This window comes from Symphodus melops (genome assembly GCF_947650265.1).
Source record: "Symphodus melops genome assembly, chromosome: 1".
Taxonomy (NCBI): Eukaryota; Metazoa; Chordata; class Actinopteri; order Labriformes; family Labridae; genus Symphodus; species Symphodus melops.
In genome coordinates, this window is record NC_136691.1 from 37,425,651 (window position 1) to 37,439,708 (window position 14,058).

Genomic DNA, 14,058 nt, shown 5'->3' on the forward strand with positions numbered 1-14,058 from the left:
CTATAAAAACTTTGATTCAGACATTTTAATTATGTGTTTGGTTTGAACATATAGGATTTGAACATATATCAATGGAGACAAATATCCGGTGAAGCTTGTAAAAAAAACCCATCTACATAGAAAACAAACGATGTTTAGAAAAGACGTTTTTTTTTTTTTTTTTTTAAGGTTAAGAACCGATGCATTGTTGCTGGATCCATCCATTAATCTGACAAAACTCAGCCCAATCTTGTACTAATATGGGTTTTATTATGAAATCCGACATGCTACCGGAAGTTGTGCATAATTCATTCTGTTACAATTTACTATTTTGGGTGATTTTCATCGGTTAACCGTACAGGTGCGCCTGGACGTTTCTGTGTGATTTGCCATGGGAAACAATAGCGTGTTTACAGTGTGAATGCATGCTGTTTGGCATTTTAGGCAGACATTTGCGTCTGAAAATGTGCAACTGGGGCATGCATTCACTTTAACACAGCGAACCAACAAGCTGCTGTAGTCTGGGGCAGATTCTCGGGAATGAAACGACGTATTGTTTTTTTGTTTTTTTTCCCTGCATAACACTGATTTACTGGAGCTGCAAGAGGAGGTTCTGAAGACACGTTTTGGCTTTACGGATGAAGGAAAACATATGACTGCAGGCGTGAAACGACAGGTGTGTTTTCAGATTTGCACCTCGTTTTTTCTTTTTCTTTTTTTTTTGCCATATGATTTTCTGTCGGAGATTGTGAGATGCAGTCTCTACCTGGCAGATGTGTGGCACCACAACTGCAACCTACAGGTTTGTACCGACACAATGTAGGCTGTTGGTGTGGGTTGTGCGCTACACTAAATGAAATTATAATTAGGCTGAATAGAGGATTTTATCATGATTGCGATATCATAAAAGCAACAGCGAAAGAGTCCCTTGCGTGCCATTCGTTGAATCTGAAAAGCTTTTTATGTGCAATATGTCTGATATTTTTTCTGCGAGGATTTTAATCTGGCTTTTAATGCACACTATTTTCTCTCTCCCCATATCTAATGGCAATAACATTTATTTTGATGCTCACAGATGGCTCATCGTTTACTATTTTCTCACTGCACTTTAAGCAAACAGAATTGCTGAAAGGTACAGGCCACTAATGGGACTCTAGCACAGAGCTGGGTTGGTTGTCATCTCCTATGAGAAATCACTGCATTTGTTTACCACTGTGTTTCTGCTTCTTTCTTATCTTTCATACAGAGTTCCTGACTACCTGCTGCTGATCCGCTGTGGTCTGCTGTGAAGGACTGAGGCTGCTACAGCTGCAAATTGTATCATCACTTTTATCATCAACGTCTGCCACTTCAAACAGGACCAGACTCAAGAGGACAGTGGCTGCTTTTGGCAGATCAAAGTGCCAGCAGTTACGGAGTACCTGTACACAATGGCTCTGGCTGAGCTGTTCAATTGAAAGCAGCATGAGATAACTGAAGACTAACTTGCTACTTGCTGATTCAAGCTTTTCTCAGTTTGAAGCTAATGAACATGTTCCGGTGTGTCAGCTGACTGACAGGGTTGCAGTGCTGTTCGAGTCAGAGACGAGTACAGTCACCACACAGGAGATGGCTCGACCAGGTTCAGGGCTGCTGGCACCCATCAATGGGCTCGGGTACCCGCCTCAGAACCTGGCCAGGGTGGTGGTCTGGGAGTGGCTGAATGAACACGGGCGATGGAGGCCCTACAGTGCAGCGGTTTGCCATCATGTTGAGAACGTATTGAAGGGGGATGCCCGGGGGACTGTTGTTTTGGGGCAGGTTGATGGACAGCTCTCTCCCTACGTCATCGACCTGCAGTCCATGAACCAGTTTCGACAGGATACAGGTAAGTGTTTCCTCTTTATGTACACAGGTGTCACAACTTAGGGAGTCAAGAAGTTGGCAGATAATCTAGATTTAAACACAACGGCAATTAACAGGGGACACTTTTTTTTTTTCTTAATTCAATTAAATTGTTTATTACCTTGTATTGCAAGCATATAAATGAATAATTAATTATTTAATTTAGAGTTCCTGACCACATCTCTGTAACCTTTGGAACAGTTCAAACTTAATTTGGTTTCTACAAAATCTCATGTAATTTTCAGGGTAATAAATGTGAGTCCTGCATGTCCCGTCTGCTTTGGGACTCACACAAATGAGCCACAGGTTGAGCTTGGAGGTGTTTCAACAAACAGGTCACAAAGTACCAAAATTATAACAGACAGGAGTCAGGAGTGCCTTTATGCAGCTGCTGGAATGCCATGACCTTGCCAAAGGTCACCATGTCCGAGGGACCATGCATTCATCAGGCAGATTAATGCTGAAGCTCAGTGTGACGCTGCACATGCTTTACAGCTTATTGTTTTCATGAAATGTGGTGTCATTCCTTTAAAGAGAATGGGATTCACAATACAGGTGGTTTTTATAGTTACTGTTCATTTTTGGGAATTAGAAATATCTACTAGGTCTTGCCTAATAGTAAATCCACAGGAGGGAAAAAAAACAGAGTTTGGAAAATTCCACCACACTAGACACTGAATTAATATCCCACAATGACTAAAATGCTAAATGAGCTTTCAACGTTTTTCACAAGTTTTATTTAAGGATTCTGTAAGCATTTTCTGTAATGCATTTTTATGATTTAGGCATCAATTGCCTTTGACAAGAACATGCTAACACTAGTAGAGAAATAACAGTAATACAAGTAGTACATATTGATTTAGAGCTGATTTTAATCCATCCAGCAGTCTTTGTTTGGTTGCTTGTAATTCTCCCTTAAGGACGGCTGAGTTTTTAAATATGACCAGATGTTTTTTCTGTACTCCACCAAACCTCTGAACACACTCTGTGTTTGTCTCTGTCTGTGGATTCACCTTCCTTCTGTTCCAGTGTTTGAAGCAGAGATATGGGGGAGGTTTCAGACATCTGTTTGAGGCAGCCTTGGACAAATCTCCGTTGCTTGATGTATTTTTCACACTTCAGCTACATAATATTGCTATATAGTAAAAAGAAAACAACCAATTCTGATCGTGTTTTTTCTGCATTATGATTGTTGAGACAGGTCTTGTTTACAATAAAAAAAAAACTATTTTCAGAGTCTTTGAATGCGTTATGTAACATCTGATCATTGAAGATGTGCAGAGAAGCACATATGATGCACAGAAGGTGACCTCAGCATACGTCAATTGCTTTTCGATGGTAAAAACATTTTAAAACATATTTATGGAATGAGTTAACATTGTTCTGTATATTATAGAATAACATGCACAGGCTACGGGTCACTGTCTGTAAAGTAAATTACAAATTCTACAAAAATGTTCTTCTTTAATGACATTTAACTCTAAGTATAAATAAGTATACAAAAATATACACACAGCTGTTATACACACCTAATTGTGTATAATGGACTTTCTTGTTGAACAGTGTGTGTGTGCGTGTTTTTTATTTTTATAGAAACCCATTTACAGATGCGAGGTACAGTAGCAAACCAGCGCAAACTATAAATTCTGTGGTATGTGGCTCTGGGCAAAGCTATGTACTTTGTGAATACACAGCCTTAGCATTAAACCAAAATAAAGCAATGGAAATACACAGATGTCTTATGCAGAAATCACATTTCAGTATCCTGTTCAGTATCCTGGAAAGCTCAGACGTATCTAAATGTCATCAATTCCTGGTTGAATTATGTACCTCCACAGGGAGAATGACAGTTGTTTTTGAATTGACTTTCAGATTGAGTTGGTTATTTAAAAGACGATAAACTGTGAAAAATCTGGATTGAAGTATTTCATCTCAACAAAACCTATATCATCTGGTAGCAACTGTAACAGCTAACCTTAGCGTTTAGTTACCGACTAGAGAACCACCTTTAGCTAGCAAGTTGCTAATAGCCAACAGTGCTTGTTGAGTGTGTCAAATAGTGAAGGCATACATAGCAAATGTACTGTATACTTTGGATTACAATCATCGCTAAGCTAATCTATAGCTATAGCAAGTGGTTAAATGCTAATGTAAGACTACCTGTTATTGAATAACATGTTCTACTTAGACAAATGTCCCTTCAGTTTTTCATTAGTTATTCTTTTGAGTCGCAACTTGAGTGGTAATGCAGATGAGGAAAATGTCTTCCATCTATGTGATGTATTGATATTACAATAGTGGCTTCTTCAAATACAGTATATTCAAGTTATGAATGTTCCCTTATATGTTCCCCTATATTCAAGTTATGAAATAATTAGAAAAATACAAATATAGACACACATGAATTCTCCCCTCCAGTTGTTTATGCATTTCCATGTTAAATAACAAATATTCCCTGTTTTTACTGTTTTTGGAGCTGTTGTGACACCCAAATTTCTCCCATTGGGGGATCAATAAAGATTATCCTTATCCTTATCCTTATCCTTAAACAGAAACAAAAAAGCAGAAATAGGGCCATGAAAACAGCAGGAGATGACTTTGAAACTATATACTATAAATATATATATTTTCTCAGTCTTTAACAGCAAAACATATAGAATACTTTGTGTATTAGTTTTGTATTTAATTGAATATATTTTCTTGTGGATTGTCCTCTGTAGCAGTGTTTCTGCATGACAGTCAGTAGGTTTATAGTATTTCGATCCATCTGCTGTTGTCCCTTCTGATAGAACCTAACACAGAGCAGCACATGTGTCTGGGGTTGACTGGCTACAAGATGAGCCACTGAGCTGTTTGTCAGCCATTACCATGGCGCAGGGGCCAGCTCTGACGTTTATCGGCCCTCGTTGTGCCGTTTGCTGTGTTACCTTCCCCCTTGACTGGGATAAACCTGTCACTGCAGGGCCTGATGGACAGCAGCCTGGTCGCTCTCTGCTCTTGCTCCTTCCCTTTTTCCTCTTCCTCTGCACTCTCCACCCCTGTCTCAAACCATGGCTAACCTCTACAGTAACCACCACATTAATGGATCTGAGTTCCCATGATGCTTAGTTTGCAATCTGTAGTGATATTGCACTTCTGTTTGTCCAAAGAGCCTTGGTTAGCTTATTTAATTGCATCTGTTTCACATCAGATGTTTGTTTTAATTGTTGCTCAGCAGGTCACCCGGCCACTTGCTCCTCTGCAGGCTCATGGAGCGGCCCTGTGGGGAAACCCCATTTTGTCAAGAAGCCACTAATCTTGTCTTCTATAGCTTCAGTATAAGCTATTATGTTAAATAGGTGTGTGTGTGTGTGTGTGTGTGTGTGTGTGTGTGTGTGTGTGTGTGTGTGTGTGTGTGTGTGTGTGTGTGTGTGTGTGTGTGTGTGTGTGTGTGTGTGTGTGTGTGTGTGTGTGTGTGTGTGTGTGTGTGTGTAAACTCTTTTTGTCCAAGGGTTTGAAGTGGTATTGGTGCGTGTATGCATGGGCCTTAGCTTGTTTAAATGCAGGGGTTTGATATATAAAAATGTTTGTGTATGACTTTGCTGACAGCTGTGTTACTTGTGGCTTGGTGTCCTCACCCTGTGGACTGTGTTGAGGGGCAACGCTCTCCTGTGGGTTTGGGAGGGGCTCCTGTGGGTGGAAACAGGCAAAATAACTTCAACTAATGAGACAGCAGCCATAGTTAATCTGTGCCTCCCTTTAATCACTGCATCATGACGACAACACACACCACAGACGATGCTGCATGGCCCCTCTCTATGGGGAGCAGCATAAACACATCTGTATTTGGTTGGCAAATCAACACACAGGGCATAGACTTTATATTACTTGTGAAGAGCCCCCATCTATGTTGAAATCCTGAACCCCTTTGCTGTATATATACTATGGCTGAAGGCTCAGAGGCTTATATATAGTGTGGATGAATATCTGGCTGAAGGCAGGGAGAGGATTGGCTCTCAGCCAAGGCGGATTGATCCATTCTCCTCCCCAGAGGGGCTTTTGAACCTCTAAACACTGCTGTGGACTGATCCCCTTTCACTACACCCACTCCCATAGCAAAACACACGGGCTTATCTGCCATCTCCATCACTTACCAACACTTTTGGCCTGTCTGATGGATTTCACACTGCAGCTATTGCTTTTCCTGCCTGGCTTTTTAAGCATTTAACACTTTTCTTATGATCGATAGGATAGATGTAACCTCAGAAGAGTTGAGGCTTGAAGATAATTCCTTATGGAAAACATATTGTTTTGATTTCTGTTGTGACTTTTTGTCATATTGCTGCAAGAGAAATGTAATTGTTTGCAAGCGGTTTCTCTATACAGACAAACAATAAGATGAAACAATAAAAGCCCACAAAAATACATTTACTATAAAGTCTTTACTGCTTACTAAATTGACAAAATTAACATTGCCAATATAGATGACTTAGATGAAATTAATTCGTTTTTGCAAAGAAGTTGGTTTGCTTTACATGTTGCTAACTATACAAAAAAAGAAACTGACTGATACATTAAGAGGTAGAGCAAGTAGAGAAGACAATATATTTTCACAACTTTGTCCTAAAACTGTTGAATTCTCATCTGGAAAAGGTTTAAATATATATTATCAATTAACTAAATTAGTAAAGTTTACATTTTTACATTTAAAAACTACATTTGTTTTTGTTCTTTGTGTGTCTTCTGTTATTTGTGCCTTTACAGTTGCGTTGTGCTTGCTGTTGTGAAATGGCTCATGTGTGACTGCAGAGATAACCCCTATCAGCAGCTGTTGGCTGCTGTTTTGTCGGAGCAGGGCTTTGTTTGTTTTGGTTCCACAGGCGTGAGAACCTCCTCTCCACTGGCCGGTTTCCCTCAGCTAACAGCCCTCCCTGACTAATTACTGTGAAAAACAGCAAAGAGAAAGAAGAGAGTGTCGTGTTCTCATGTCTGTTTTGTGTGAAGCTGACAAACAACACTCCCAGTGGTTGTGGTGGTCTGGATACCTGCCTATAACTCTGTAGCGCATGTATGCTGCAGATTGTTGAAGAGGATGGTGCGATAGGTTTCTGTCCTTTTATGTTGTTTAGTATGTAGTAAATGTGTGTGGGAACTTTTTCGGTGGTCTGTGGGAGGAAACTGTAAAAAGTCTGCTATGTTTGTACTAAAGGTCAAGTACTGTATGCATCAGCTCTGACTGTGAAGTCCCACAGTGTGTCAGAAGAAAGTAGAATGAGTGGAGCACAAGGCCTCTGAACTATACATTTAGAACAAAAGCTCCAAGAAAGGATGCAGACTAGAAACAAGAAACAATAGTTAGGTGCTATAATAGTGAGTGTGGTTTTATATATGATGTGTCTACAACTGGATTTAACCAGTGTTTAAGAAACTTGATTAATTTTATCATAGCACTTTTCTCAAATTAAAGTTACAAAGTGTTTCACAAAAGCAGCTACAGGAAGGTAATACAATAATAAAAATATATAAAAACAGCTCAGGCTCATATTAGGAAATACAAAAATGTTGTAAAACAATGCAAATAATGTTAAATTCTAGTAAAGTCAGGGCAGGCTCTCAGATGAAAGTGTGTTAAAATGGGTAAATAAAAGTTTCCTACAGAGGGAAATAGAAAATTAATCAGGGTTTGACTTCAGCATGCCTATTATTGACAGCTTGCTTCCATTGTGACTTGTTAAAGTAGAGACGTAGAAGTGTGTAATCATCCTGTCTTCAAAATAGAGTCCCGCTTGATTTAGAAGGGCTGGAAAAAAAAGTTGATCACCGAATAACACAACTGGAGGCTTTAAAAGGCCTTCATACAAACAAAATCAATAGTTAATGCCACAGTAGATATTTCCATTTCTTTTTTCACTGTCTACAAATCAGTTTCTGAAACCCTGTATATGTTTTGTATGGCATAGAGACACAATGTTTTCACAAAATGAAGTTACACGGAAAAATCAAAGGTGCACAATGCCCTACAGATACCCAGCAAGTAGCCTCTCCTCTTGAAGCTCTTTGTAATCAGTGTAATTAGTCATTGACAGTGTGAAGCTGAATCAAAATGGTGCTTAACCAAAGTGATGGTGTCACTGTACACAGGGGTCCATTAAAGCCCCCAACAGCTGGCTGAAATCCATGTGGATGTCGACAGGAAAGCCATGGTGCTTTGGAGAGGAGCAGAGGGAGGGGGCGAGCTGACAGAGGTGAGGAGAGAAGAGGAACAGAGGGAGAGGTGGAGTGTTTTCCTGATGGAAAGTGGCAGTCAGAGTGGAGGGGGGGATAATAACACTCAAAAAGACCCTTAACTGTGTGCATTTCCACCGCTCTTTCACTCTCACACAAACACTTCACAGCTTTTGTCCTTCTGTTGTGGAGCTTGCCAACAGCGCCTCAAGTTGTGCTTATTTTAATTAAGAATTAATTAAGGCACATTTTGTTAATTATCTGGCTAAATATGTTGTTTACATAATGGAACAAACTGGATACAATGCTTTCATAAGCTTCAAGAGTCATTAATATGGTGTGACCGGCAGCAAACACAGGAAATAATCCACAAATTCCTTGTTTGCACTGACACAAAATGAAAGAAATCAAGCACATCTCTACAGCAGTGAAGCAAACTACATTGCTAGGAATCAAACAGTTGCTAAAGTACAGTATATCACATCAAAATGTGACATGTTTATTTTGTTTGTCATATCACAAAACAGAGACAAATGTCTTTGTCTTTTAAATAACTTATTCTGTAGGCCTGCAGCGTATGAGAGAAAAAAAATGCAGTGTGCTATTACATTGTTCAATATTGTAAAAAAGATAAAAGGCGTAATTACCAAACAGAATATATAGAGTGCATATTAGCTATAACTTACATATTCTGTTCATGTTTATACCATGCCTGTGTTGGCATCATATTTTCTGCATTAAGTATTGTGAGGGTAGATGATAGCTTCAAGTGACTGCCTTTCAATAGTGTGAACTGCGCTGTTGTCTGCAGATGCTCATACCTCTATAACAAGAGTAGTGATTTATTGAGCAGCTGCACCAATAAGTTTGAAAAAAACCGATATCATTAAAAGCTTTAAAAAGTTATTGCTTGGCCTTTTATCAACATTTATACGTACTACATTTTCTGTGCTTTGATCAATTGAATACCTGGCTATCACACTTTGTTTCATCTGTGTAAAGCATCAGTCGGGCGTCTTCTACCACTTAATAGCAGTCTTGTTCTCAGCGTTGTAGTGCTTTGGTCTGCTGTCTTCATCTTTATTGCGTTACAGTGATGAGCAGTCTGTGTAGCCTCTGGCTCTCCACATCTCTCTTTAACTTCTAATCCAGTCAGTCAACACTTTTAACTTCTAAAGTGGATATCAAACTCTTTCATCAGTGATACAGCTTTGAAGCTGCTCCCTGTGCATCTTGCTTATCAGGCCTGTCTCAGAGGTCACTTGGATTGTCGTCTGCCTCGGCCCGTCAGCTTGCTGCTGCTGGAATAAGGATCAGAAATCCGCTTTGAACTGTCTGGGTACATTTTCCTCCATCACTTGGTTACTTTAGTGACACATCTCTGATTGAAATGTGGATCAAGTGCTCCAGAATATGTGATGGAAAAAGACAACATTTCCCGTGACTAGGATCAAGAGTTATTATAAACAGATAAACAACTTTTAGATTGAGTTTTAAAAATGATTTGATATACTTTGAAAGCACAAGAGTTTTTCAGTAAATGAACCAGATGTTAGGAAGCTGCTGCACTGAAAAGAGGCAGAGTGTTCTTGCAGTAACAAATGGCGTGTCTTTGATCTACAGGAGCGTGTGGTCTAACATTTACTGAAAGCCTCGTTTAATAGAGAACAGAGCTTTTGCACCGAAGCATCTTCGGTTGCCAGCGATTGCACTGAGCCACAAACTCAAAGCTGCATGCCTTGATCAGTGTCGGTGAAAATACAGAAACAGTTTAAGACTTTTTGTTTGTTGTGTCAGCATTTTCACTCACTTTACAAAAAAAGCACCCTTAGCCCACTTTGGTGCAGTTGCAGCATGACAAATCGTTAAATCCAAAAACTGGGATGGCTCTTTGAAAGCATCTTAGTGGTAAGACAGTCGTCATTGTTTCAGTCTGAGCTGCTGTAATGTCCTAAAAAGCCTGAACACACAAGCAGGAGTCCCATCCCTGCTGTGAGAACTTTGCAAAAAAAGGTTGATATAACAACCACATCATCACTTGGTGCAATTTTTTTGTAAATCTGATGTCACAACTTTTGGTACAGGAAGGGCGAGTTGAGAAAATAGTCAACTTACACAAATTCTTACCAGAGATAATCATTGATTCATTTCTAAATTGTCAAGTCAACCGTCTAAGTTTGAGAGAACAATCAATATTTAGTACAATTCTTTCAAACTGGTTTTGTGTAATCAGTGTTGGTTCATTGAGTGTTGCTAATACTATTAGCACCAGCCTTCACTCATCCCTGCAGTTTCCCATCCACATGCTTTTGCTCCGGTCCATATACCAGTTTAACCTGACACAACCCATAGTATATACACATTTATCTCTACTTCTAGCTCAATAATACCTTCAATCAACGCTGCTCCTTTGAGTCCACATACATTCACCATGCTTGTTTACATTAGAACAGAGCAGGCCCATGTGTTATGAGATATTGACATGTAATTTATTGTACTTTAACAAACTGATATTTGGAATAGATAAAAAGGCTCTGCAAATATGTCTTCATATTTCCTTCTCTATTTCTCTAGCAGTATTCTTCTGTCATTTTGTGACATTAAAAGGCTTCATGTGATGTATTGGATTCTTTTGTTTGCCTATGCAAGCTTCTGGCTTAATGCGTTTTCCACAGCAGTTCTTGGTATCAAAAAAGGTAAAGCTGCTGATGCCCTCTTTGTTACGTGTCCATGAAGGACCATTTCCAGTCACATCAACAACTTCAGACACACCTCAAAAAATAGACACTCTCCTCTGAGATCAGGTCTAGTCACTGTGGAAATTGGGAATTGGTTGCACAGCACAAAAGCATGTTAGCATTGTTCTTGCATGTTCGTTTGCTAGCTTTAGCCTTAGCTTAAAGCACAGCATGCTGTGTAGCATGCTTCTATAGTGGTATTCTTTTTGTTGACTCATAACATTTCAGTTATCGTCACTATTTATTAATGAAAATGTTACAATTAAATATCATTAAATTTTTAACAGTTTTTCAAATGTGAATATTTATGATTTAAGGACGATACTGCATGATGCTGAACAAGAAACTCATCTGTTGTTGACTGATGTCAGGTGTTCTGTTATCAGTGCATATAATGTTAAAGCAGTATCCAGTGCATGTTAGTTAGTTTATGAAGCTGCTTGTGTTCTGAATACCGTCTAATAGAAATGAGGGGAGAAGTGACTGCAACGATTCAGACAAGCACACGCACGCTCATAATGGTTTTACTTTCCCTCATGTCTTTTTTCTCACGTATAACAAAACCCTTATTTTGATGGTTTGCAGCCCAGATGCTCAGCAGAATAACAATGTGAGTGTCTGACTCTTTCGCACCCTCCTACCCCTCCTCTCTTGCACTCTCTGTGTCACCTGTAAGTGTCTCTAAATCATGTTTCCTGGAGAGAGTCCAGGTCCTGTGACTGGTCAGTATGAGGAACATCCTGTTGAGCCTGTGAGGTGAATAATATTTGCCAGGTGCACCTGTCGGGGACCTACAACCCCGACTGTTGCTCTTCAAAGGAGTGACTTTTTCTGACACTTTATTATTAATGAGCTCTTACAAACTCTCCAAGGATTTATAACACCGGTGCCTCAAGGTGAATTTTTATTAGACTTCAATGGTAATTGCTTCTGCTCTGCTCTGCCCTTTTATATGGATGCACTCAGTCAGAGAGACATTTGTCAATAAGAAAGGGAATGAAATTCACTGCAACAATATCTGTTAGGTTGATGTCTATTGTTTATTGCTGATTATTTCCATTTTAGGATGAAGGTCTGAACCAAATGATAAAAATGGAAAAGAGCCCAAAGAGCTTCAAACATTACAAGTCATATTGTGGAAGCTTGCTTCTTTGTGCAAAAGTATTATTCTGAAAAGAAATTCAACAAAAAAAATGTGAAATTTAGATGAAATAAGTTTGTCTGGAGTGACAGAAAAAGTTAAATTACGGTACCTGTTGGGTAAAAGCACACCATGGATCAAACTACCTCATCATAAAATAGTTACCTGCACATCGCCCCATTAAAAAAAGAAAATTGTTGGCAGTGGTGCTTTTGCAGTCCTCAGTAAATGGTTGATCACTAAAAAGTAGTTCATCTCTGTTTTATGTATTTGTCTGAGGAAGTTAAAAATAGAAACATCACAGAAATACAATATGGTATAACAAATACAAATTCATCCAATCACATTGCAAGTCCGTAAAAGCTGATCGATGGCTGTAGTAAGGAAGTTAATAAGGTGGGAAGGATGGAATGACATTTTTTCTTGTCTCTTAGCTTCATCTAATGTTTCAGCTGCTGTCAGATACAGTGTAGCAGACGGGACGCAGCAGGTGAACAGTCAGTGTCTAAAAATATTCACAGAAACAATAACTCTGCTACCGTCTTTCAAAAGACGAGATATTGGAGTTTTGCCTGAATGCAAATAATAGGACTCAGTTCAGTGAGAATCGCACGCAGTGTTTCAAACACCCTTTTCACATAAAAAGATTTTTTTACATGAAAACATGAACAAAAAGGGATTGGAAAAAATATAGGCAATATGTGTTTAAAAAGGATTTCCAGACACAAGTAGACAAAAAAAGTCTGCTTGAATTAACTCATAAAATAGATCTATTTCCTCCTCAATAAAACCCAAAACTATTTCATTTTTTAAGGAAGTAGGGGACAAGATCGCTGCTCCTACTGAAAAATGTAGGGACCTTTGCAAAAATGTGAAGTTCTCTGGTTCTTACAGGTTCATGTTTGAATAAAATGATTATTATATTGTTTACAACATTTGGTCCAGCCTGAAAACTTCCAAACAAAACATTCTCATACTGGGATACATTTGAGAAAAATGATAACTGGTGAAGATAACAAAAGATATAGCGTTTTCAGACCTTGAAATGCACTGAAAATACATTTGTGCTGAAGTTGAACTGACACTGGAATAGCATAAATACAGAGAGGCTGGGGCGCTGGCAGCTAGGTGGCTGGTGCAGAGGCTGTAGTCCTCCAAGCGGGCGGCTCAGGTTTGAGTCCGACCTGTGGCTCCTTTCCTGCATGTAGTTCCCTGCTCGCTCTCGCTCGCTCGCTCTCTCTCTCTCTCTCTCTCTCTCTCTCTCTCTCTCTCTCTCTCTCTGATTACTGACTCTATTCACTGTCCTATCTCTTCAATAAACGCACAAAATGCCCATAAATAAATCTTTATTTATTATTTATTATTATTGAATGAAAACTTGCAGTGGAATTTTTTTTCACCAAATATTGATTTTGCTTCTACTTTATCCTTTCATTTTCTGAAATTAACATACCTAGAATCGGACAGAAAAAACAAGTGGTCTCATTTTTTCCTTGTTCTGTTTAAAATGTATACATAAAAGCAGCAACAAATTGAACCTAGATTGACCTTCAGACTATTTTTATAACAGAAATAATGCTTGAATGTCTGTGTATAAAAGCTTTAAATGCAGACTCTTCCCCTTCAACAACAAAATGTGTACTCAATCCTCTTAAGTCTAACCAGGCCAATACATCATTCTGTGCACTGAAGGTCAAACATCTGAGCTAAGGGGCATTTTAGAGTGATTCACAAGCTTTCAAGTTTCAAACACTCACCTCTTTACAGCTGTAAAGGTCGATGTTCGGTTTGTAATGTGTCCTGTGTTCAGCTTTAATTCATGCCAGTGAATTCCATTTGTAACTAAATGTAATGAGACAGACATAAAGATATAATACTTAAAATAAACTAAAACAACACTGCAGTGTAATCCACTCTTCTTCTTTCCTTTCAGCATTTTCCCAAGGGTAGAATATGGCTAAATACAGCTGTAGATCCTTTAGATAGCTCTTCGATTTGGACCACAAACTTTGTTTCGACCGTCTCAACACTTTAAGCCCAACAATCCCTCCGACGACGAGAACAACATCAGTTGAATTTCTGAGTTGACCCTCACCTGCTCTCGAGCAATTA

At 39.0% G+C, this 14,058-nt stretch overlaps 1 protein-coding gene across 3 annotated transcripts in view; it reads left to right on the forward strand.

Annotated features, from left to right (window-relative positions):
- The first annotated feature begins 290 nt into the window (after positions 1–290).
- dtx1 (deltex 1, E3 ubiquitin ligase) overlaps positions 291–14,058 on the forward strand; it is a 46,020-nt gene continuing 32,252 nt past the window's right edge. For 2 of the 3 annotated variants that reach the window (XM_079349093.1, XM_079349095.1), the window contains exons 1-2: positions 291–781; positions 1,226–1,846. In XM_079349093.1, coding sequence (XP_079205219.1) covers positions 1,588–1,846 — 259 coding nt within the window. In that variant the 5' untranslated portion in view covers positions 291–781; positions 1,226–1,587. The remainder of the gene's footprint in view (positions 782–1,225; positions 1,847–14,058) is intronic. The other variant, XM_079349094.1, reaches the window with a different exon arrangement.